The sequence below is a fragment of the Scyliorhinus torazame genome, chromosome 17 (genome assembly GCF_047496885.1).
Source record: "Scyliorhinus torazame isolate Kashiwa2021f chromosome 17, sScyTor2.1, whole genome shotgun sequence".
NCBI lineage: Eukaryota > Metazoa > Chordata > Chondrichthyes > Carcharhiniformes > Scyliorhinidae > Scyliorhinus > Scyliorhinus torazame.
Window position 1 is genome coordinate 11,894,791 of NC_092723.1, and position 23,822 is coordinate 11,918,612.

At 46.6% G+C, this 23,822-nt stretch overlaps 1 protein-coding gene across 1 annotated transcript in view; it reads right to left on the reverse strand.

The window, feature by feature from the left end:
• LOC140394558 (polymeric immunoglobulin receptor-like) overlaps positions 1-23,822 on the reverse strand; it is a 66,478-nt gene that overhangs the window by 33,994 nt on the left and 8,662 nt on the right. The window contains exons 4-7 of the mRNA XM_072481917.1: positions 20,382-20,482; positions 15,142-15,197; positions 13,591-13,778; positions 9,135-9,268 (exon numbers count right to left, since the gene is read on the reverse strand). Of these exons, the coding sequence (XP_072338018.1) occupies positions 9,135-9,268; positions 13,591-13,778; positions 15,142-15,197; positions 20,382-20,482 (479 nt within the window). The remainder of the gene's footprint in view (positions 1-9,134; positions 9,269-13,590; positions 13,779-15,141; positions 15,198-20,381; positions 20,483-23,822) is intronic.

The window sequence follows — 23,822 nt, forward strand, 5'->3', positions numbered from 1 at the left end:
CCGGCATGCAGCTCAAGGGCACCGAATCTGCTGGCCCGGTGCTGGTGGGGTGAGGGGGGCCCCTCATGGACATTGGACTTGGTTGGGAGGCTGAAGCGATCGAGCTCGGGGGTTAACCCTGAGCTGGCGGGGGGGCGGGGTGGGGGAGCTGTGGAGAGGGGCTTTGCATTTGTGAAGCCTTCAAGCCAACTTAAAATATTGTGGAGACCCATAACAGGGGCAAGTTGCGGTCTGTCTGACCCACCAAATGCTTCCAGGACAGAGCCCTGCTGTGGTTCCAATGCTGAAGTTCAATTTCACTCCCTTTGACTGTGAGCAGCCTCTGGCTTCACATTTGGAGGCTATTGCAAATGAGCAATTAGCCTTGTTAGTTGTGAGAGCACTTCACACTCCTCAACTCTCAAGTGCCTATTCCAGTGAATATGTGGCACGCCTCAGAGGATGATTAGTGTACAGCACCCTCCCCACTCACGGATTGACCCTGAGTCCTCGGTGAGGTGAAAGACATAGCCTTGTCCTATGTGAATCTGGTGAGGAGGGTGTGAGGTGTCAGTCAGTGATCTGTGGGACGGGCGCATGAGGGGGTGGTTGGGAATCTGAGGGATAGCAGGCAAAGCCGATGCCAAGAGAGAGGTGGTAACTAACCTTGCAGCTTGGTGGGCAGCACGGTAGCACAGTGGTTAGCAAAGTTGCTTCACAGCTCAAGGGTCCCAGGTTCAATTCCCGGCTGGGTCACTGTCTGTGCGGAGTCTGCACGTCCTCCCCGTGTGTGCGTGGGTTTCCTCCGGGTGCTCCGGTTTCCTCCCACAGTCCAAAGATGTGCAGGTTAGGTGGATTGGCCATGCAAAATTGCCCTTAGTGTCCGAAAAATGTTAAATGGGGGTTACTGGGTTAAGGGGGTAGGGTAGATACATGGGCTTCAGTAGGGTGCTCTTTGTAAGGGCCGGTGCAGACTCAATGGGCCGAATGGCCTCCTTCTGCACTGTAAATTCTATGATTCTATGATTCTATGGTGGAATCTGTTGGTCTTCCAACATTGGACGGCGGTCCTCCTGGTCACGCTGACCGCACTGACAGCCGCTGTCACTGTCTCCCAGGCGGCATTGCTGACCCTGCCGCTGGCCCTCTGAATGTCCTTGCTTGGGATGTCCCGCCTTGCATTGACGGTGTTGAGACACCTGGCCAGGTTGGCATCCCCAAAATGAGGAGCAGGTCTGCGTGCTGGGGAGTGCTTGTGAGTTGACTGGGTGTGAGTGGTGAGGGAGCGTTCAAAAGCCGCTCCCTCTTGTTAGCGGCGAGAGGCTGAGGCGAGAGTCCGGCAAATAAGACAGTGAGACAGCAGCAATGGCGAGAAGCTCGTGGGGGATCATTTTCGGCACCAAGTGCCGGTGAATGCGGACCTGCCAGTCTCGCCCAAAATGTCACCTAGATATTTTTCCGCTGAATTGCGTTCCCTGTTTTTCTCTAATGCTTTGATGCTTCTACCCATTTACTTGACAATTATTTGCGACATCACACCACCCATGATTCCAAAGTTTGTTAGATACAATTGCAGCCCTCGGTCCTGTGACTGCAGTGATATGAATGAATGAAAATCGCTTATTGTCACAAGTAGGCTTCAATTAAGTTACTGTGAAAAGCCCCTAGTCGCCACTTTCCGGCGCCTGTTCGGGAGGCTGGTACGGGAATTGAACCGTGCTGCTGGCCTGCCTTGGTCTGCTTTAAAAGCCAGCGATTTAGCCCAGTGAGCTAAACCGATATGTTTGATCGTCTCAAAATGGCACATGGAAGGCTACCAGAGAAGGGTAAGTGGTATCTCACGGAAGAATAGCAAACTGGATTAAAGATTGGTTGGCAGGGAAAAACAGAGTAATGGGCTAAATGCATTTTTTTATTGGCTGGAGATATGTAATAGTGTCCTTCAGATTTCTGTTGTGTGATCTCTTCTTTTCACTGTGTGTATGAATGATTTGGATGTTCCGTATCTTGGTTGACCAGATGGCTGGAGTGAATCATAGAATTGACACTGCAGAAGGAAGCCATTCGGCCCATCGGGTCTGCACCGGCCCCTGGAAAGGGCGCCCTACCGAAGGGCAAACCTCCACCCTATCCCCGTAACCCCACCTAACCTTTCTTTTGACACTAATGGACAATTTAGTGCGGTCAATCCACCTAACAGCACATCTTTGGACTGTGGGAGGAAACCGGAGCACCCGGAGGAAACCCACGCAGACACGGGGAGAACGTGCAGACTCTGACTCAGAGATCTGTCGATGATCTTGGTGGTAGTCATGGCAAAATGCAAATCCAGAGAAAGGCTGGGGTATTCTTCAACAGAATAGCATGGATTATAGGATGAAATATTTAAAACTATGAAAGAATGGGTCAGGAAAGTGAGAGGGAGGCTGCTCCTTGTGGCTGAGGAGACACGAATGAGAAGCCATTAAATAGAGGACAAGAGAATCTTCTGCACGCAGAGAATTCTGAGGCTGTGGAATTGACTGTTAGGCTTAATGGTTCAGACAAGGTGGTACGGCAGCACAATGGTTAGCACTGCTGCCTCTCAGCGCCAGGGACCCAGGTTCAATTCCGGCCTCGGGTCACTGTCTGTGTGGAGTTTGCACATTCTCCCCGTGTCTGCGTGGGTTTCCTCCGGGTGCTCCGGTTTCCTCCCACGGCCCGAAGGCGTGCAGGTTAGGTGGATTGGCTGTGATAAATTGTCCCCAAGTGTCCAGAGGTTGGGTGGAGTTACAAGGATAGGGTGGGGAATTAGGCCTAGGTAGGGTGCTCTTTCGGAGGATTGATGCAGGCTCGATGGGCCGAATGGCCTCCTCGGGAATTCTATGACAGGTCAGGTTAGTTGGGCAAATTGTCTTTTTGTCAGTTGGCCTTTAAGAATATCTACGTGCTTGCAATAATCCAGTTCCAACAGAAAATCAACTCTCCTATATTTCAGCCATAACACTCAGATTCATGTTAACATAATACTTGCCTGTCAAATCTCCAAACATTCAAGTAATTTTATATCAAATAAGAAAAACAATCAAACACAGAGCTGGGTGTTCTGTCAAAGTGCAATAAGTTCTGTGGGTAAAGGGGCTTCTAAAATAGCCACAAGAATAATGGAACTAATTTCCCATCTATTCGGCAAAGTTCGTGAAAATTTACAACATGGGCGTTATTTGCAAAAAGTGATTTTATAAATGACTTGGCTGACACTTGTTTGTTATTGTCTTTCAAAAGTCAGGACCGCATCGCAGGCTGACCATGTCCCGACCATGAATCAGCACTTTAAACAGGCCATCAATGTCATTGACTTTCATGAAGCTCCATTTGATTGTAAGAATAACAAACAGCCTGAATTTGACCCTTATTCAAATAACTGTTTGCCGTGACTATTCATTTCAGTAAGTTACAGACTGGTCCAATCTTGGCTTCTGTCACAGACAATTAGACTGTACGTAGAGCGGGAACAACGCACGCTTAAGCATTTCGTCGATGCAATGCTTTAAGCTAAGGGCAGTCGTATTACCTGCGGGACATTATCATTTTGCTTCTAAATATTGAACCACAATGACCTTAGCCCTGAGTTAGCCTCAAAACAAACATACCTCTAGTAGCACTTTAACCAGCATTTTTGAAAAAATAAATTTAGGTTTACAGCTGGTTTCACAATCACAGCTATTTCTATGTTGTCTCCAGGCAATGTTGCTGAGATCTGGTGTGAGAGTGGCTAAAGTGTTTCCCCCAGGAATACCTGTAGGGAGACAAAAGAGCTAACGTTTCGAGTCCAGATGAGTCAGCTTTGACAAAGGGTCATCTGGACTCGAAACGTTAGCTCTTTTCTCTCCCTACAGATGCTGCCAGACCTGCTGAGATTTTCCGCCGTTTTCTCTTTGGTTGTGCAACCGGAGAATCCAGCCCTTTGATTTTCAGCAGATACATAGTGAACACATTCATAAAATTGTACTGGTGATTTTGTTAAAGTAGAGTGAACAGCTCTGGACCCGTGGTGGGCAACCTGTGGCCGGGGGAGGCCACATGGGGCATCAATTTGAGCGGTAGCCCCGATCACACCCCCCTCCCCCTCCCTCCAATCTCTGCCACCCCCCTCTTCATGCCGCAAAAACCTGGCGAGGCACCTGGAAACCCTCACCCCCACCCACCCGACCTCCAATTGACAAGGACCACCCCCCCCCCCCCCCCCACCCCGGGCCTGACCCCTAGCAGTGCCAACATGGCATCCAGGCAGCCTAACACTGCCAGCCTGGCACCCTGGCAGTGCACCAGGCAGAGGCTGAATCGCGTCCCCCATTTGCAAATGAACATATCGAAAATGTGCACACTGTTCATTAAAACTACAGAATTTAATCATACTTTGCATTGTGAAAATCAAACTTCACCGAGCTTTCTGGGCACATGCATTATACAGTTAATGGCTGGCAGGCCACAGTTGAGTCTGTGAAATAAAAGTAGATTTTTATTTTTAAAGCACCTAGAAAAAAAGTTAGCAAAGTGATATCTCTCCAACGTGGGCTCATTCCATTTGCTTCCTTACCTGATACCCAAAGAGCGATGAGGACGATAGTGACTTCAATGTTTTTCATGTTTAGAAAAAAATAACCAGCTGATATTGCGGACAGAATGGCGCTTTGTGCAGCCTGGTTTTATCCAGGAACTGTGATCTCCTTCCTCCCCACCAGCTAGAATTCACGGACTTGGCAATCATGAAATGTTTGCCATCAGTTGCGCAAAGGCTATTGCGAGGTTATCTGTTACTCAAGGTAATGCTGCAAATGTCACTCCATGTTTTTAGCTGTTTGAGACTTTGCCGCATCAGGTGATATTCTAATATTTGCTCATTTATATCTCTTGCCCATGTTACAAAAATCCAATCTCAGTGGGATTCTGCCCTCAGTCCTCGCATTGAATCAGGATCACTGTTACATGTATCGAATGCATGACTCTAAAGTTATGTTCAACAGTCTGGATTTGTGACAAGATTAGCACTTGAAACATTTTTGCTTTTAAGAATTGAAAGAAATTTAATTTGCATGAGTTACTGGCTGTAGCGCAACAATTACTCACTCAAGTCGAGAAGTGATGAAGTCAATCGAGGCTTTATTAAGCAAGACCTGTTCCCCAGCAGCTCAGTTACAGAATGCGGCTGCTGGGAGAACTCGGGCTCTTATACTCCGCCTTTCTGGGCGGAGGCAGCAGGCGGCAGATCCAACCAGGACCCGGGACCTGTCAGCCAATAGCCTCTCGGCTTCACAGGTACCGTACTACCCCTAATACATACCACCACACTGGCACATTTGGAGGCTGAGCTGATGTATCTCCGTCTGCACATGTGGTTTGATCACCAAAATGCCAAGTGATTTAAATTTAAGTTTGCAGATCACAGAGTCACAGAAGGAGGCCATTCAGCTCATTGTGTTTACACCAGCTCTCCCAAATGCGCATCGTGACTTAGTGCCATCCCCCTGCCTTTTCCCCACATCCATGCACATTGTTTCTATTCAAATAATCATCTATGACCCACTCGAATGCCTCGATTGAACCTGCCTCCACCAAGTTTCCAGGCAGTGTATTCCAGACCTGAATCACTCGCTGTGTGAATTTTTTTCTCTCACATCACATTTGCTGCTTTTGCAAATTATTTAAAATCTGTGCCTCTCTCGTTCTCGAGCGGGAACAGTTTCTCCCTGCTTTCCTCTTCCCCGCCCCCTCATCACTTTGAACATCTCTATTAATTCTCCTCTTAGCCTTCGTCTCTCCAAGGAGAACAGTCCCAACCTCTCCAATCTATCCTCATAACTGAAGTTTCTCATCCTCGAACCGTTCTTGTAAACCTCTTCTGCACTCGCTCCAATGCGTTCACATCCTTCCTATTGGTAGCGCCCAGAGCCGTGCACAATATTCCAGCTGAAGTCTAACTAGTGTCTTGTGTAAGTTCAGCATAACCTCCTCGCTCTTGTACTCTATACCCCTATTAATAAAGTCCAGGATACAGAATGGTTTATCAACTGCTCTCCACCTGTCCTGATACCATCAAAGACTTATAAATATAGAACACCCAGTTCCTTAGGTCCTGCACCCCTTTAAGAATTGTACCCCTCATTTTATATAATGGGGACAATCTTGAGCCTATCTGCGTGATTGGTAGCGTGGGTAGAAACTTTTGTGAGAATTGGGAAACGCGATTCTCACTGAAGAGGTCGCATTTTTCCGATTTTCTCTGCCTTTCAACGGTCATCACAGCGTTCACATCGTGTTAACACCATTTGAATGCATTTAAATGTTATTAGAGCATCCCCTCCTGCTCAAATGACCCCCCATGGAATATTCGTACCTTGCCGATGTGACGAGGGCACAGAGGTAAGCATAGCCAAGAATGGGGTCGATGGTCATGCACTGCCCTCCGACACTGTGCCAACCTGGTAGTGCTAACCTGTGCCAGAGGGCAGTTCCAGGGGCAGGGCTTAGAGCGAGCCCCATGAGAAGTGGGGTAGAGTTGGCAGCTATACCTCCATGGTGTTGGCGGAGGGGGTTCAATGCTGACGGTGGATCTGGGTGGAGGGAGGGAGTGGAGCACCATCCAGGATTGTCGAGGAGTGGGGGGGGGGGGGGGGGGGGGGGGGGGGGATGGGGAGATCCCGGGACCTCCATGATGTGAACTAGAGACCGTTAAACTGCAGCACTGTTGTGGTGCATTTTAGAGATGGTGTCCCGATCTCCTTGCAGCCGATTCCAGGCCCAATTAGGCCCCGCCCTGCCAGAGTGATGGCGTAAACCATGACCAGCTCATTTTCTTTTTGTCTAAGGGGCTCAAGGTTGCATGAAAAAACTATTCTGTGCAACTGGAAATTACACAGCAGTTTTCTGTCTCAGCCTGACACTTTGCCAAATTCTGGTGGGATTCTGTCCCATGTCTCCATGTTATTCCTACCAAAATGCATCACCTCATACTTCTCCGCATTGAACGTCACCTGCCACCTATCTGCCCAATCCACCAACATGCCAATGTCCTTTTCAAGTTCTACGCTGCCCTCTCACAGTTAACAATGTTTCCAAGTTTTGTGTCATCCGCAAACGTTTAAAATTGTCCCCTGCAAATCAAGATTTAGGACATTAATAGGAAAAGCAAAGGCCCCTATACTGACCCCTGAGGAGTTCCACTACAAACCTTCTTCCAGCTTGAAAAATATCCATTGACCATTGCTGATCTCTTGAGTTTTGCAGTTAATTGGTTAACACTCCCAAATTCCCATTCAGCCTTGGGTTCCTATGCCAGTATCTGGGAATATATCACTGCTGTGTCAACTGCCTCTGAGTCAGAGCGTTGTGGATTCATTTCCCACTTCAGATGCTTGATCACCTAAGATTAGGCTGACGCTTGAGTGCTGTACTGAGGGGATGCTGCTCTGTTGAAGGCTCAACCTTTTGAATTGGTCAGTTGGAGCGAGTTCCTGTTTTCCTTCCTGCATCCCAATGCAGTACTAGCTGAAGAACAATGCACTGGCCAAGATTTACCCCTCAACCAACGTCATGAGTTTATTGAAAGGTCCCGATAAATGCCATCAAACTGAAATGTTAACACTGGGCTGGAGCCTCCGGTTCCGCAGCCGCATGATTCGCGGCAGCGCGCCCTTCGCTGGCAGCGGGATTCTCGATTCCCAACGCTTCTCAATGGGATTTCCCATTGAAGCTGCTCCATGCCGCCTGGACTCCGGCTGGCGGGGGGGGCACACTGCCGTCGGGAAAATACAATCGCAACGGCCGGAGAATTCCGGCCACTGATGTTCCCTCGACAGATTCTGCCCAATTTGTTGAGTATTCTGTTTTCAAAGCAAATGAGCAGGCCTTGTTTCATCTCTGCTTGTGGCTGTGCATTTCCCATGTGACAAAGTGACTTCACTTCAAAATACTTAATTGTAGCGCATTTGGGGTAGCCCTGTGGTTGTGGAAGGTGCTATTTAAATGCAAGCCTTCCTTTTTCCTTTCTGTGGAATGAGAAGGTGGTGGTGAGCTGCCTTCTTGAACCGCTGCAGTCCGTGTGGTGTCGGTACAGCCACAGTGCTGTTAGGGAGCAAGTTTCAGAATTTTGACTCAGTCACAGTGAAGAAACATCGGTATAGTTCCAAGTCAGGATGGTGTGTGGCTTGAAGGGGAACTTTAAAAAAAAAGAAATTTTAAGTACCCAATTCATTGTTTTTCCCAATTAAGGGGCAATTTAGCGTGGCAAATCCACCTACCCTGCGCATCTTTGGGTTGTGGGGGTGAGACCCACGCAGACACGGGAAGAATGTGCAAACTCCACCTGGACAGTGACCCAGGGCCGGGATCGAACCCGGGTCCTCGGCGCCGTGAGGCAGAAGTGCTAACCGCTGTGCCACCCTTGCTTGGAGACTTGCAGGGGTTCCCAGACATCTGTTGCCCTTATTCTTCAAGATTGTGGAAGTTGTGGGTTTGAATGGTACTTTTGGATGATCAAACTGAAAACTACATACTCAAATCAAGTATTTGTGAAGTTTTAATGCCATTTTGGAAGAAGAGTACAGTAATTTCAACACGTAATAAAGTAATTGTACACAGGTGACAAAGTAACGGGGATCTGGGAATTAACAATTCTTCACCAACTACAAATTTAAATTAAAATATTGTGGGTTAGCGTCCCATTAGTACCTCAGTAAATACATTGTTTATGGATTCCTAAGTATGTTGAATTTAGTTATCCTACTTCAAAAGTCAGAAGTTATTATACAAGACATTTCTAAACAGAGCACTTTAAATTTGTGTGCAGTTCTGCTTCAAGATTGATAAAACAAAAAGGATTTGCAGTTGCAGACTTTAGCTTTGTTTATGTATCTGGAAACAAATTTTCTTTATTTTTGTTTTAAATTTAGAGTACCCAATTCTCTTTTCTTTCCAATTTAGCGTGAGCAATCCACCTATCCTGCACATTATTGGGTTGTTGGGGGTGAGACCCAGTCTGCCACGGGGAGAATGTGTAAATTCCACACGGGCAGTGATCCGGGGCCGGGTACGAACCCGGGTCCTCGGTGCTGTGAGGCAACAGTGCTAACCACTGCACCACCGTGCTGCCCCTAAATCAGCAATTACTTTCAAACCGTTTATAATGCAATTCATTATCTCCCGCTGCAGGAAACTCATCTCTCTAACATTACACACCATCCTCCAGTTTACCCAGTCTGCTGAAGTGATCAGATTCAATGATGAAGAATCTTTGTCGGTCTCGGGATTCCTGGATAATAAATTATGAATATTCAGCTCATTCTCAGCCTCTGGTTGATTGTGTATTTGACACTATACTTGTTGCTTTTTCATAACTACAGATACATGTAGGGTTTGATGTAATGTCAGTTAACTGTTTAGTTCTGTAATTACTGATCAACTGGGCAAAGGATTGTTAACAATGTGGACTTGGACTATAATATAAATTAAAAGAACCATTCTACTTGACTCTACCTAGTGGTGAGTTAATCATCCATTTACTCAGAAGCCTATTGGTTGTTGGTTCTTAAATATTGACAAGCTCCAAAGGTACCAATTTGTGACTTCATGTCATTGACATTGGGCTAGATTTCGTGACCAGCAGCAAAACAATGGCATTCACCATTGGCCTCTAAGAAAACTGCTCACAAAGATCTCCCAAGCTCTGCGGTGTGGATTTCCCCTCGCTCAAAGGCAAGGTAAATATCGTAACAGGTCAAGGGGATCTCCAAGTCTTGACATCAGCAAGGAGGGTAAGCAGCCAATCATAGTCGCGTATTCTCACACGCAGCAAAGCAGGAAATTATAAACACTGAATCCCTTCGCTTCGAATTTTGATTTTTAGATAGCGAGATAAATGATTGTGATTGGAGTTAGATAGAAGCTCAAATATTATAAAACTTAAAATTATGCAGGTCGAGATCTTCCAGCCGTTCACGCCGGTGGTATATTCCCGTGCCGTCGATGCTGCACCCCCCGTGTCGGGTTTACCGGCGGCATGGGGTGGACTCAATGGGAAATCCCATCGACAGTGCTGGGAACAAAAGATCCTGCAACTGACCAATGACTGGCCGCCTCCCGCCGCTGAGAAATACACCATGGATAGGGCGAAGAATCCCGCCCGTGGATTCTTTTCACCAGAATGAAGAAATTTGATATTCCACAAATTTAAAATTAGTTTGTCAGGGCTTGTGATGGAGTTTGGTAGGAATTACAAAGTTATTCACTGTTTAAAACCCAGCTATAACCTATTCAACAAGGTGTAACTTCTTCAGCGTTTCAACAGCAAGGCTAAAGATGCAAAAATGGGGCGTCCCATTAAATAATTGTTTGCGAAGAGATTGTACTCTGGAGGGACCTCAGCACATCCTATAGAGAAGCATAGAATCACTGCCAAGAACCTCTGGATTTGTACGTTATTATGTGCTTCTGTGAACTCCCAAGTTGCTGTCAATTTGCTTTGTGATGACGGTGAATGCTGACATCTTCTCCATCGTTACTATTGCAAAAGTCAAGCCATTGGCATCCTCGGCAGTTGCTACCCGGATTAAACATGAACCTTGCTCGAAGACAATCCTGAACTGATTTATCTTTCAGTGTCGCCCCCTTAAATCTTGCAGGGACGTGTGGACCATGCGCAAGTTTGACTTTGTTACACTCTGGTGAAGTTTTCACCTTAAAACGAATCTGGAAGATATCCTTTAGCATTAAAAAAAAATCATGTGCAAAACTGATTTTCGCTTCTGGCATTGATCTTATTAGCAGTGCTCAGAATTCAAAACACAACAAAAGGCCACTTCACCCCACCTGAGCTTCCTCACACACTGTTTCCTTCATCCCACCCGAGCAGGATATTCTCCACCACCTTTTTGATCATGTATATATCTGGCTTGCCCTTAAAGACATCCATTCTGTTCATCGCCATCATTTTCATGTTCGATAATCTCACCATCCTTGGAGTAATGGTCCAGGATAACCAAAAGACAGATGCATAAACATTCAAGGTTTTCTCTTACAGATGCCGGTTGCGTACAAAATCTCAATTAATCCAGCTTTTCCCACACAGGTGGGAACTTACAATGCAACGAAGAAACATTTACAGGACAAATCAGCATTCGAAAGACTCAAATAAAGTTTTGCAGAATGGAAATGGCCCCGATATGGCAGGGGCATTGAGACTGAGCATTCTTAGGGCGTTGCAAGAAGGTTTAGTTTACATTCGGCGCTCCGGGTGCTCCGGTTTCCTCCCGCAGTCCAAAGATGTGCAGGTTAGGTGGATTGGCCATGCTAAATTGCCCTTAGTGACCAAAAAGGTGGGGTGGGGTTCCTGGGATAGGGTGGAGGTGTGGGCTTGGGTAGGGTAGGGTGCTCTTTCCAAGGGCTGGTGCAGACTTGATGGGCCGAATGGTATTTTCTGCACTGTAAATTCTATGATTCTGTGATGCTATGATTAAATAGGATTTCAGTTGCAGTTACCAGGAATCCCCCAATGGTCTTTTTCTAATATTTGGAGAGATTCACAATTCCAGTGACAAAAGATAGCATTAGCATCACTCATTCCCAATTGCATTAATCAAACAGCAGCATTAACACCACTCTTAGTTACTCATCCTGACTGAATAGAACAAGGGGCTGTACCCATTGATTTTCCAGCATGGGTTAAGCATCAGTCGGTCATAGCTCCATTACCTTTCACTAAAGCCCAGCACTCTGAGCACCTTTAGCATAGAACATAACCTAGAGAAGGACTCTAATTGTAACATGAGATCAAATAAAAACAGAAACATCAGCAGTAGCTGCACTGATGGTAAGAGACAATGCACCATAGCCAACCACACCATTTAACAGCTGTGATCCTCATGAATTATGACAGAAAGAATTGCTGCCACTTCACAATGAATTGTTAAACATTTCAAAGGTTAACTAAGTATTATTCTAGCTACACATTGTGAACAGTCATGAAGTAATTGCAGTTGTGTGTATTGTCACGTGTTATTCTGGTGCTGTACATGCACGAGTGACACAGCCATAGTATATGCACAGGTTCATAAAAATGCAGGACTGTGCATCACCATCTGTGGTTTGCTCGTCCATCGTTAATGTAACAGAGTGCTCGCTTTATTTTTGTTTTAGAAAATGGTGGCCATTTTACCAGAGTGTGGGTGACTGCCCAGCAATGCTCCTTGTTGTGTGCGGCCTGCTTGTTGCACTGCACGGTCCGTCTGAGATTATCGTGCAGCCATGATCCCACATAGTTTAGAAGGAACACTGCTGTCCTGGTAAGCAGGCTGCCAGTGATGCTGACTATAGTGTCGCAGGTTATAGGCTCGGATGAAGGTGAGTAGGCCATTCAGCCCCTCTAGCCTGCTATTCAGTTAGATCACGGATGATCCCTATCTTAACTCCATGGGTGGGATTCTCCGCCGGTGGGATGCTCCGTTTTGCCGACAGCCCGGGGGTTTCCCGATGGCGTGGGGCTGCTCCACAATGGGAAACCCAATTGACCGACCGTCGTAACGGATAATCCCGCCGGCTGGTCGGGGCAGAAATGTGGCGGAGCGGAGCATCTCGCCGCAGGTACCTGTCTTGGTTTCCGTTAATATAGTAATAAAACATTATAGGGAGCGACATCATTGTGAATCTCCATGATTCACAATTATTGTCTCTTCACAACAATGCTTTTTACACTAAATTGTTAAATATTTCAAAGAATAAAATTTTGGCTGCCCATGGGCCGGGAAATAATTCTACCCTGGCTTAATAAAAAAGCTGACAATCCCAATTTTCATCCTTGACAGCTTCTTGGGTGACAGAGTTCCCAGATTTCCACACTATCCCATGTTTAAAACAGTGGCTCCTGACATCACCCTTGAACGGTCCAGCTTGGATGTTAAGGTTCTGTTTCCTAGTTTCAGACTCCAAACTAAAAACCTCCCTTCCCTACTCCACCCTCCCAGCCCAACACACCACAACCCCCTGAGGAAATAGGGTAGGTAGAGAGGAACTATGAGTTTCAAAGGAAACGTTAGAGAAAAAGGTTCTGAGGATTCATGCCACTGGCAAATATTGGGAAAATGAAGGCACTCTGCCTGGGGTGGCACAGTGTTTAGCAGTGTTGCTTCACAGCGCCAGGGTCCCGGGTTCGATTCCCGGCTTGGGTCACTGTCTATGCGGAGTCTGCACGTTCTCCCCGTGTCTGCGTGGGTTTCCTCCGCGTGCTCCAGTTTCCTCCCACAGTCCAAAGATGTGCAGCTTAGGTGGATTGGTAATGCTTAATTGCCCCTTCGTGTCCAAAAGGTTAGGTGGGGTTACTGGGTTACAGGGACAGGGTGGAGGTGCGGGCTTAAGTAGGGTGCTCTTTCCAAGGGCCGGTGCAGACTCGATGGGCTGAATGGCCTCCTTTTGCATTGTGAATTCTATGATTCTGCCCGAGGCATTTCCAATATGCACTTGCTGGACTAGGTCAGAAATTATACTCATGCCCTAGTGGAATAATTTACAATTTACTGGAATATCGTTCTTCAGAAAGGGGGTCGAAAGCAGCTTGCAGACGTCATGTGGGAAGAATATTACTTTTTGAACACAACTGTGGTATACTCTGTTGGTTCTGAAACTGCCGGCTCGTTAACTGTTGGCTTGATTGCTTCCTGACTGTTGGAAGGTTTCACATTATCGTAAGCAGCAGTCTTCTCCTGAGGGTGATTCATGGGCTGAATTGTCACAGTGGCGTAAGTAACTCCTTCTTCCAGCTCTTTGGACAGCTGCAGATAAAGAATATGAGGATGTGATTGAGGAGAATGAAGCAACGGATCAATCCTTCATCAAATTACAATAACGAAAATTAAGGTAAACTTTTACTTTAGAAAATAAACTCACTTCAAAGCTCCAAAATAAATAGGCAGTGAATTATTGTTAAATACAACTGCTTGGGTTAATCAGTAACTTGGAATATAGAAAATACTTTAGCTATATTTCAGCATCACTGTCCCTCTCAAGGGATCACGGACAAGTGTACTATTGACAGGCCCAGCTTGATGGGTGCCAAGGTAGCACAGTGGTTAGCACTGTTGCTTCACAGCTCCTGGGTCCCATTTTAATCCATTTAAGATGAACATTAACATAACACGAGAAAAACTGGGCAATTAACTGAATTTGAGTAATAAAAGTACAAGTGAATCATTCCATCCAAATTCAAGTTTCAGTACGTTTTTCAAATGAAGTTTTAATTTGTAGTGATTTTAACTGAAGTACTTTAGAGATTTATTTGCATTTAATTTAGTACAGGGTGTTTTCTGCACACAACGTGCTGGTTTCTACATTGGGGATACTAAACAGAGTTTGGGGGACAGGCGGCACGGTAGCACAGTGGTTAGCACTGTTGATTCCCAGTTTCAGGGTCCCAGGTTTGATTCCCGGTTTGGGTTGTCTGTGCAGAGTCTGCACGTTCTCCCCGTGTCAGCGTGGGTTTCCTCCGGGTGCTCCGGTTTCCTCCCACAGTCCAAAGATGTTCAGGTTAGGTTGATTGGCCGTGCTAAATTGCTCTTAGTGTCCAAAATGGCTGGGTGGGGTTGCTGGGTTGCGGGGATAGGATGGAGGTGTGGGCTTGGTTAGGATTCTCTTTCCAAGGGCCGGTGAAGGTGCGATGGGCCGAATGGCCTCCTTCTGCACTGTAAATTCTATGATTCTACGATGCTATGATGTGTAAAGATCGATCAGTAATTGGTCTGGTTGCATGTATTAGCTTCAAAGCAGGTTTCCAACCAACAAAACCTAGGGCCCCAAATTCTGGAACAGGTGGGGACCAGAAAACCGGGGAGTAATTGCACAGCTGAAAATACTCCCAAAGTGGAGGGCACTATTTCCAACTCTTCCCCGCCACCGAGATTCAGCGCCCAGACCTCTCAATGCCAAGGGGGCATGTTGAGAGGATATGAACATGCTATCCAGATAATACTTTGCATTATATCTTCAGGAGGACATAGGATTCACCAGCTGAAAGCTGTTGTGAGTCCTGGCTCTAAGGAATTTCAGATGAAGCACATATATCTATCATGCCAACTCCACAGACTGGCAGATTGCACATGTATGGAAGTAGCCAGTATTGTCAACAGGTTACAGCCTTACCACAGAGTTAGACTTTGGAACAGAATTTTCTATTGTTGATTCCTTCTCTCTGTTGTCTAGAAAATGCAAACATAAAGATAATAAACAAAGCAGCAGGAACGTTCAAAATGCGACTGTTTTCGTGGCGTGTGTTAAATGCTGTGCTTTTAAAAATTAAATTGCACTTTTTGATATTCAACATTAGATGAAAAACTGGGATGAATGAGAGTATTGAGGTAATTCTGAGAAAGCAGTGGTCTATCCTTTGTAAGTAGCTGAAACTTTCACAATTAATTAATAAGAAAACTTCAATCAAGGGTTTATGTTAGTTACACATTGTTAGATAAAATGTTTTCAGCCTGGGTCAGGCAGTTGTATTAAATCTCAGAATATATTCTGCTCAATTGACTTTCATTAATTTCACTCATTTCAATTTGAATACAATGCAATTCATTTTAAGATTAAGCAGTTACTCGTTTTGATTCTGTTTATATCAACTGATTGGTAACTTATAACATTTCTCTTGGACAAAATTGAAGTGAAAAAAATACCACGGGGGCGATTTTCCAAAATCGAGACAAAGTGTTTGCGCCGATGTGAACGCCGTCGCGTTTTATGACGGCGCGAAACGGGCACGGGGACGACTGATTCTGTCCCCCACAGAGGGCCAGCATGGTGCTGGAGCAGTTCACGCCGCTCCAGCCTCCCTTCCCGGCGCCAAATGGGCGCCACGCTAACCCGCACATGCGCAGTTGGGCCGCGCCAACCTGCGCATGCGCGGGGGACTTCTTCAGCGCGCCGGCCCCGACGCAACATGGCGTGGGGATTCAGGGGCCGGCCGCGCAACAAAGTAGGCCCGGGGGGTGGGGGGAGAGGCTGGCCCGCCGATCGGTGGGCCCCGATCGCGGGCCAGACCCCATCGGAGGCCCCCCCGGTGAAGGAGCGCTTTTCCCCGCCCCACAGGTCGCCCTCCGACCCTTCGCGCAGAGTTCCCGCCGGCAGTGACCAGGGGTGAACGGCGCCACCGGGACTCTGTCGTATCTGTGCGGCCGCTCGGCCCACCCGGGCCGGAGAATCGGCAGCCCCGCCGATTCCAGCGGCCCGCGCCGCGTCAAACGCGCCGGCGCAAATGGCGCCGATTGTCCGCACCTCGGAGAATCGCGCCCGGCGTCGGGGCGTCGTGGCGCGGTTGCGTCAATTGTTCGGCCCGGCCCGGGGCTTGGAGAATCGCCCCCCCTTAGCTTTCCCATAACTGTACCTCAGCTCCCCCCACCCACCCCCACTCCAATGGTAAATTTGAAACTTTTCAGCTGGGACGGTAGGTTTGATACTATAGAAACTGACTGATTTCTATCTCCACTGGAATAAATGGAAATTGAAAGTAGATGGTTTCTATAATGGGTGACACCCACATCACTGGTTATACACCCATGTGCTGAGCTGACATGTTTCCCGGTTCATCGTTCAAGTTGTGTATGTGTGTCTGTGGCTGCAGTAAGTACTACACAGGCCTTGTTTTGTGTTAATATAGCAAAATAATGTAAAGTTTCTGTATAGTGAAAAAGGTGGCCACACACAACAAATTTCTGCAGGAACATTTTCCGCAGTCTTAATTCTTTCTGCTCCTTCTCAGTCATTTTATATTCTTTCCACTCATTGACCTTCTTGTCTATCTCTTGTGAGGCTGACGCACAGTTTCACTTGCTGTTGTCTTCCTTTCTCCCTGGCTGTCTCTTCCTCAATTTTCCAACCCCCCCCCCCACCCATGGTCTGCTTCCCGGTGGCAGAGGCACTTCACCATTGGCTGCTGGCTTGATCTTCCCGTCCCGTCCCGGCGAGAACTATGGGGCGGGATTCTCCAATAATGGGGGCTATGTCCCCACGCCGGTGTGAAAAGCGGCGCCAACCACTCCGGCGTCAACGGTCCCCGATAATGGGGAATGCTCCCCTTCCTAGGGGGCTAGGTCGGCGCCGAGGAATGGCCAGCGTGATTCCACGCATGCGCGGAATGGCCGGCGTAATTCCGCGCATGCCCGTTACGGCCGGCGTGCTTCCGCGCATGCGCGGGAGTCCCCTTCTCCGCGCCAGCCCCCGGGCAATATGGCGGAACCCTACAGGGGCCCGGCGCGGAGGAACATAGGCCCCCATGGAACCAGCCCACCCGCCAATCGGTAGGCCCTGATCGCGGGCCAGGCCACCATGGGGGCCGCCCCCCTCCAGGCCGGCTCCGCAGACACACCTTCCAGTGCCGCCGTGTGGGACCTGAGTAACCCACGCCGGCGGCACTTGACCGAACTCGGCGGCCACTCGGCCCGTCGGGGCCTGGAGAATCGCCGGTGGGGGGGGGGGGGGGGGCGCTTTCAACGGCCCCTGACCGGTGCGGTGGGAATCCCGCGGGCGCCCGAGAATCGGCGGGGGAGAATTGGGAAGCCGGCATCGGGGCGGCGGGGCATGTCCTCCCGAGGATTCTCCGACCCGGCGCAGGGTCGGAGAATATTGCCCACGGTGTTTTGTATTGCTTGCCCGTCACGCCACCAGGGAACCTGCAATGGGGGGGGGGGAAGGGGAGTCACCTTCGGCAGGTGTGGAAGATTCTGCTGGCGGGAAGAGCTGGAAAATCCTGCTCTAACTCTTTATTTTTTTCTTCTGTCTCTGTTAGAGAAATGGATGGTCCCTTACACATAAATCTCAATGGCCTCTCTGTGATTCACTGTGAATAACAATCAATAGGTGTTGCTGCAAAGGTTTTGCCAATAGACATGCTCGCCTATTTGCAAATGTTACATAATCTCTTCGATACTTGGACATTGTCGCCACAGAATAGGAGTGGGGAATTGGTCTGTCAACTCAACCACTGGGGAGTTTGTACATTTAATTTCATACGGGTCCACCCAGAAAACCAGCAAAAACTGGCTGATATCATCTGTGAAAGACATCATGTCCCCCCCTCCCCCAAAAGAAAACTGACAGACAAAAACATGGACCTTATGATACACAAGCTAATCAGAACCTATACTGCAGCCTTCACTTTTATTGCAGACCAGCTTTTGAAAGCACAATTCTGGTTCATAGTAAGGCTGCCATGCAATATAAACCAGTTGTGCCCTTCTCATAACCACCTCACACAAAGCCACCCTCATATCGGTGGCCCTATAATAGGCAATCCTGTGTGGATAATTCAATCACCTATCTGCAGTTAAACTGGATGACCTATTCTCACCTGCCAGTTTACAATCCTGCCAGTCTTCAATCCTCTCCCGCGTTTGCCCTAGTAAATGTTGCCAATTGATTAAGATGCTTTTCAAATTGAAGAATATTTGAGAGACTATACTGTAACTTAGACCATAGACCATAAGACATAGGATCAGAATTAGGCCACTCGGCCCATCGAGTCTGCTCCGCCATTCAATCATGGCTGATATTCTTCTCATCCTCATTCTCCTGCCTTCTCCCCATAACCCCTGATCCCCTCATTAATCAAGAACCTATCTATCTCGGTCTTAAAGACATTCAGCAATTTGGCCTCCACAGCCTTCTGCGGCAAAGAGTTCCACAGATTCACCACCCTCTGGCTGAAGAAATTCCTCCTCATCTCTGTTTTTAAGGATCGTCCCTTTAGTCTAAGATTGTGTCCTCTGGTTCTAGTTTTTCCTACAAGTGGAAACATCCTCTCCATGTCCACATTATCCAGGCCTCACAGTATCCTAGAAGTTTCAATAAGATCCCCCTTCATCCTTCTAAACTCCAACGAGTACAGACCCAGAGCCCTCAACCGTTCCTCATACGACAAGTTCTTCATTCCAGGGATCATTCTTGTGAACCTCCTCTGGACCCTTTCCAAGGCCAGCACATCCTCCCTTAGATACGGGGCCCTAAACTGCTCACAATACTCCCAATGGGGTCTGACCAGAGCCTTATACAGCCTCAGAAGTACTTCAATGGTCTTGTATTCTACTTCCCTTTTAATTGACGACATTCCTTTCAATTGCACTTTGCACTCATCCAAATCTTCACCTGGAGCTGTAAGTAATTACGCACTGACGGCTGAGACGTTGAGATTGAGTGTCATCAAGAGATTACTTTTCTGGTGAGATTTGCGCTAGTGAGCTCACTTGTATTAATAATATGGAAATTGTCCTATTATCTGCTCATTTGTTCCATTGGGTGCATGCAGGGCCTGTGGGGCACCCTTCCTGTCCTTTTTTTAAACAATAATGATGACAGATAAGAAGTAGTCACTTGATAGCACAGAATATTGCTGAAAAAGGAGAGATGCTGTCGAAACCTTGCACTCACCATGGACAGATTTGCAAGAATCTACTTGCCAACCAATCCGCACCCTCTTCTCATGCAGTATCAATTGTCGTTCACTTTGAGATTTGGTACTCTTGTGAATCTGTCCTGATTAGTACAAAATGAAAAGCTTCAACAGCAGGTCTCTTTTTTTTCAGCAACACTTAAGAAGTAATTTATTGAGTGTGAAATATCTCAGGGTATCAGGGTACAGAGGATGCTGTATAAACAGAATCTCTTGTTTTCTATATGAAGTGAAAAATATCTGCCTGATTCAATTATTTTAACTGAATCTAACTTTGAATTGTGTGACAAGTGGAGAAAATACTAGCAATTCTGCACGTGATTATCCATCAGCTTATTTAATAATGGCAGTTCTATTCACAAAGGGATCATTTGATATTTGATAGCTCATTCATACATCTTGCTTTCGATCTTTGTTCGAGAAATTATAATTGTTCTACTTCTTTATCCGGTACCAAACTGGAACATGGACTTGGCTCACAGCGCACAAAAGATAGAGAAAATACAGACAAGTGGCCCTTTTAATTAAGAAATAAAATCACCTTTGTGTCGCTAAAATGACTCCCAAGCATTTTAAAATCATCAGCAAAAAAACAATCCACATTGCTATGTGCCACGTACAAATTGCCACAATGTTACTGGCAATCCTGTCACTATTATGTTGCGCTGAATGGACACTGCAACAGAGTTGCTATTCTTCCAAAGAGATACAGGAAGTACCGTCACTTTTGGCTCACTGCTTTACCGAGACTTGTGTCAGGCTGAAATGAAGGTACAAGGAGGTTACAGCCCTGACGAAACGTCAGTGCAGTTGGAATGCAGAAGGTGGTAGGACCTCAACAGGCACGATCCGCTAAAGGTCTCCCCACATCATGGTTCTTTAGTTTGTTTGAATGCCGGGTTTGTTTTTGCTGTGTGAAAATTGCTTTGTTTTCAGAGCTTACCGTCATATTTGTGCTTTCTTATTTTTCTGATGACGAGGATCACAAGTCCGAGGATCATCACCGCCAAAATCCCGAAGGTTATTCCGAGCGTCAGGAACAGCCTAGGCGGCCAATGATAAACAGCGAGAAATCATGTGAGTATGGGGACCAGCATAATCAGCCACTCATGGACCAAGACGTGTAAGCACGCACAATACTGCAACAGTTTTCAATATCTGCCAAATTTTTTGTTGTTCACCCATAAGATGTGGCTGTCGCCAATTGCCCGAGAGAAGGTAGGGCAACTGTTGTCTCTTCCCTTTATCAAGTCTCCCCTTTTTCATTGTCTCCTAATTTTAACATTCCATGTCTCATTTCTTCCTAATCCATCAGGGATAAAAATCTCTGCAGGGCCACCCTAATCGTTCAGCCGAACCTCAGTGGATAACAGAGGAACGTCTACAAAGAAAGCACAGTCCTTTTGAAAAAAAAATTGATTCTCTTCTTAATTCACCTACTTTTCTGAGCCTTTCAGACAACAGGACAAGCAGCAGTAATCTTTTGTATAACGTGACAGCCACAAGAACAATAATTTGCACTTATGTTGCATTTTAATGTCGGTGACACGTTCTAAGGCTTTTCACAGGATTATAATCAGACACAATTTGGCACTGCGCCGCATAAAGAGCTGCCAGGTCAGGTAACCAACCACTCAGCTAAGGAGACAGGTGTAACAGAGCAACAGAGGAAAGGAGGAGAGCAGGAGAGAGATGGAAAGGGTTAGGGAAGAAATTCCAGAATTTAGGGCCCAGACCACCACTGGGTGAAGTGAAAGGAATCTGAATTCTTGGCACAATTTTGGTTATGAATTAATAATAATAATTGCTTATTGTCACAAGTCGGCTTCAATGAAGTTACTGTGAAAAGCCCCTAGTTGCCATATTCCAGCACCTGTTGGGGAGGCCGGTACGGGAATTGAACCCGCGCTGCTGGCCTTGCTCTGTATTACAAGCCAGTTATTTAGCCCACTGTGCTAAACAAGCCCCAGTCCCAAAATTAATTTTGGCATCGACTGTAATAAAATCATGCGTCTTACCATGACGACAAGTGAAAGCCCTAAAGGATTAACCGGTCATAAAATAAAAACGGTAGGGGCAAATCTGAGACACCTCAGCAGGTAAATGGTTAGAATTTGGAAAATACCGCAGAACACATAATGCAAAACCTGCTTTTCTAACATTGCTACAAACCATGAGGAGGGATAAACATTACACCACTCGGAGTTTTCTTCACACAGTGTCCATGTCTGTTGTCATCTAATTGATATAGATTGATTATAATTAATCAGTAACCCCATTATCATTATATTGTGCGGTTGTCAGGATGGGAGGAGGAGGGCAGCACAGTGGCGCAGTGTTTAGCACTGCAATCTCACAGTGCCGAGGTCCCAGGTTCAATCCCGGCTCTGGGTCACTGTCCGTGTGGAGTTTGCACATTCTTCCCATATTTGCGTGGGTTTTGCCCCCACAACCCAAGGATGTGCAGGGTAGGTGGGTTGGCCACACTAAATTGTCCCTTAATTGGAAAAAATGAATTGGGTACTCTAAATTTTTTTTAAAAAGGATGGGAGGAGGCTAGGCTAGCTAGGTGGGTCCCACTCATCATGTTTTTTTTTAGCAATTCCTGTGCTCCTAAGCTCAGCCATTTGGCTATTTCAGTTCTAGAAATGTGGTTGGTATGCAAAATGCAGCACTAAAAGAATTGTACGAAAGCTACATTTCCCTACGTGAATCGTGAATCGACTTGGAGCAAAAATAAGTTAACTCGTGCTTTAAAAAAAATTCAATTCTGCTTTTTCAGTTATTTTTCTTGTTCCCTTTCAAATACTCGTCCTTGTTCAGCAATTTCATAGTTTTCATAGAATTTACAGTGCAGAAGGAGGCCATTCGGCCCATCAAGTCTGCACTGGCTCTTAGAAAGAGCACCCTACCCAAGCCCACACCTCCACCCTATCCCAATTACCCAGTAACCCCACCTATCCCCATTACCCAGTAACCCCACCCAACACTAGGGGCAATTTTGGACACTAAGGACAATTTAGCATGGCCAATCCACCTAACCCGCACATCTTTGGATTGTGGGAGGAAATCGGAGCACCCGGAGGAAACCCACGCACACACGGGGAGAACGTGCAGACTCCACACAGACAGTAACCCAAACCTGGGACCCTGGAGCTGTGAAGCAATTGTGCTAACCATAATACTACCGTGCTGCCTTCAAACCCTACAACCCTCTGCGATATCTGTATTTCTAAGAATCTGACCTCCGACCATCCCTCATTTTAATGGCTCCATCCGAGGGCGGCTATGGGCCACCTGGGCTCCAAGCTCTGAAATTCCCTCTCGGCAGCTCTCTGCCTCTCTACCTCTCTTTCTTCCTTTAGGATGCTTCTTAAAACCTACCTTTTTTGGTCATCTACCCTAATATCTGCTTAATCTACCCTAATATCTGCTTAATCTACCCTAATATCTGCTTAATCTACCCTAATATCTGCTTATATCAAAGCTAACTTTTAGGTGATAAAGCTCTTGTGAAGCACATTGGGACAATTTAGTGAGTTTGTGGTGCTATACAAATGCAAGCTTATGTTGTTGCGGAGACATTAATTTGCGATGCCCATCATAGGTAAAATCACCTTGCCGATCACTTTCATTTCCCGGGTTTCTGTGAGAGCTAGGGCTAAATTTACAAATTCATACCCTGGCAAGGAACTTTCCTTACTGGGAGCACATGCTTGGAATTGAGTTGGCACTGCCCACCATTTTCTGACTGATCATTTTAATTTTTAATGCGAGCAGAACTCCTCACTAGTACTGTAAACCTTTAAGATTACAGCTGTACAGTTGGCAGATGGCTGAAAAAAATTGGCTAAATTAACTTGGCACATACATAATTGAACCTTTACCAGCATTGAAAACGAAATGCAAATAAATCAATTTTGTATATTTACTGGGGGCATTATTGTTGTACATAAACAATGTGCAGGACTGTGAGGTTGTATTTAAAAATTTTTTTTTAGAGTACCCAATTATTTTTTTCCGATTAAGGGGCAATTTAGCGTGGCCAATCCACCTAACTTGCACATCTTGAGGTTGTGGGGGTGAAACCCACGCAGACACGGGGAGAATGTGCAAACTGCACATTGACAGTGATCCTGGGCCGGGATCGAACCCGGGTCCTCAGCGCCGTAGGCAGCAGTGCTAACCACTGCACCACCGTGCCACCTCTGACTGTGAGGTTGTGTGATAGAAAGATATATTTCCATTTCTGAAGCTGTTCTTGAATCCAACTCAAACTAATTGAAATATGAGCTCTTCTCCTTGTGTGCTATCAACCATAAACATTATCAACATACAGAAACTGAACTGGGTCAATCATATGAATACTGTGGTTGCAAGAGTT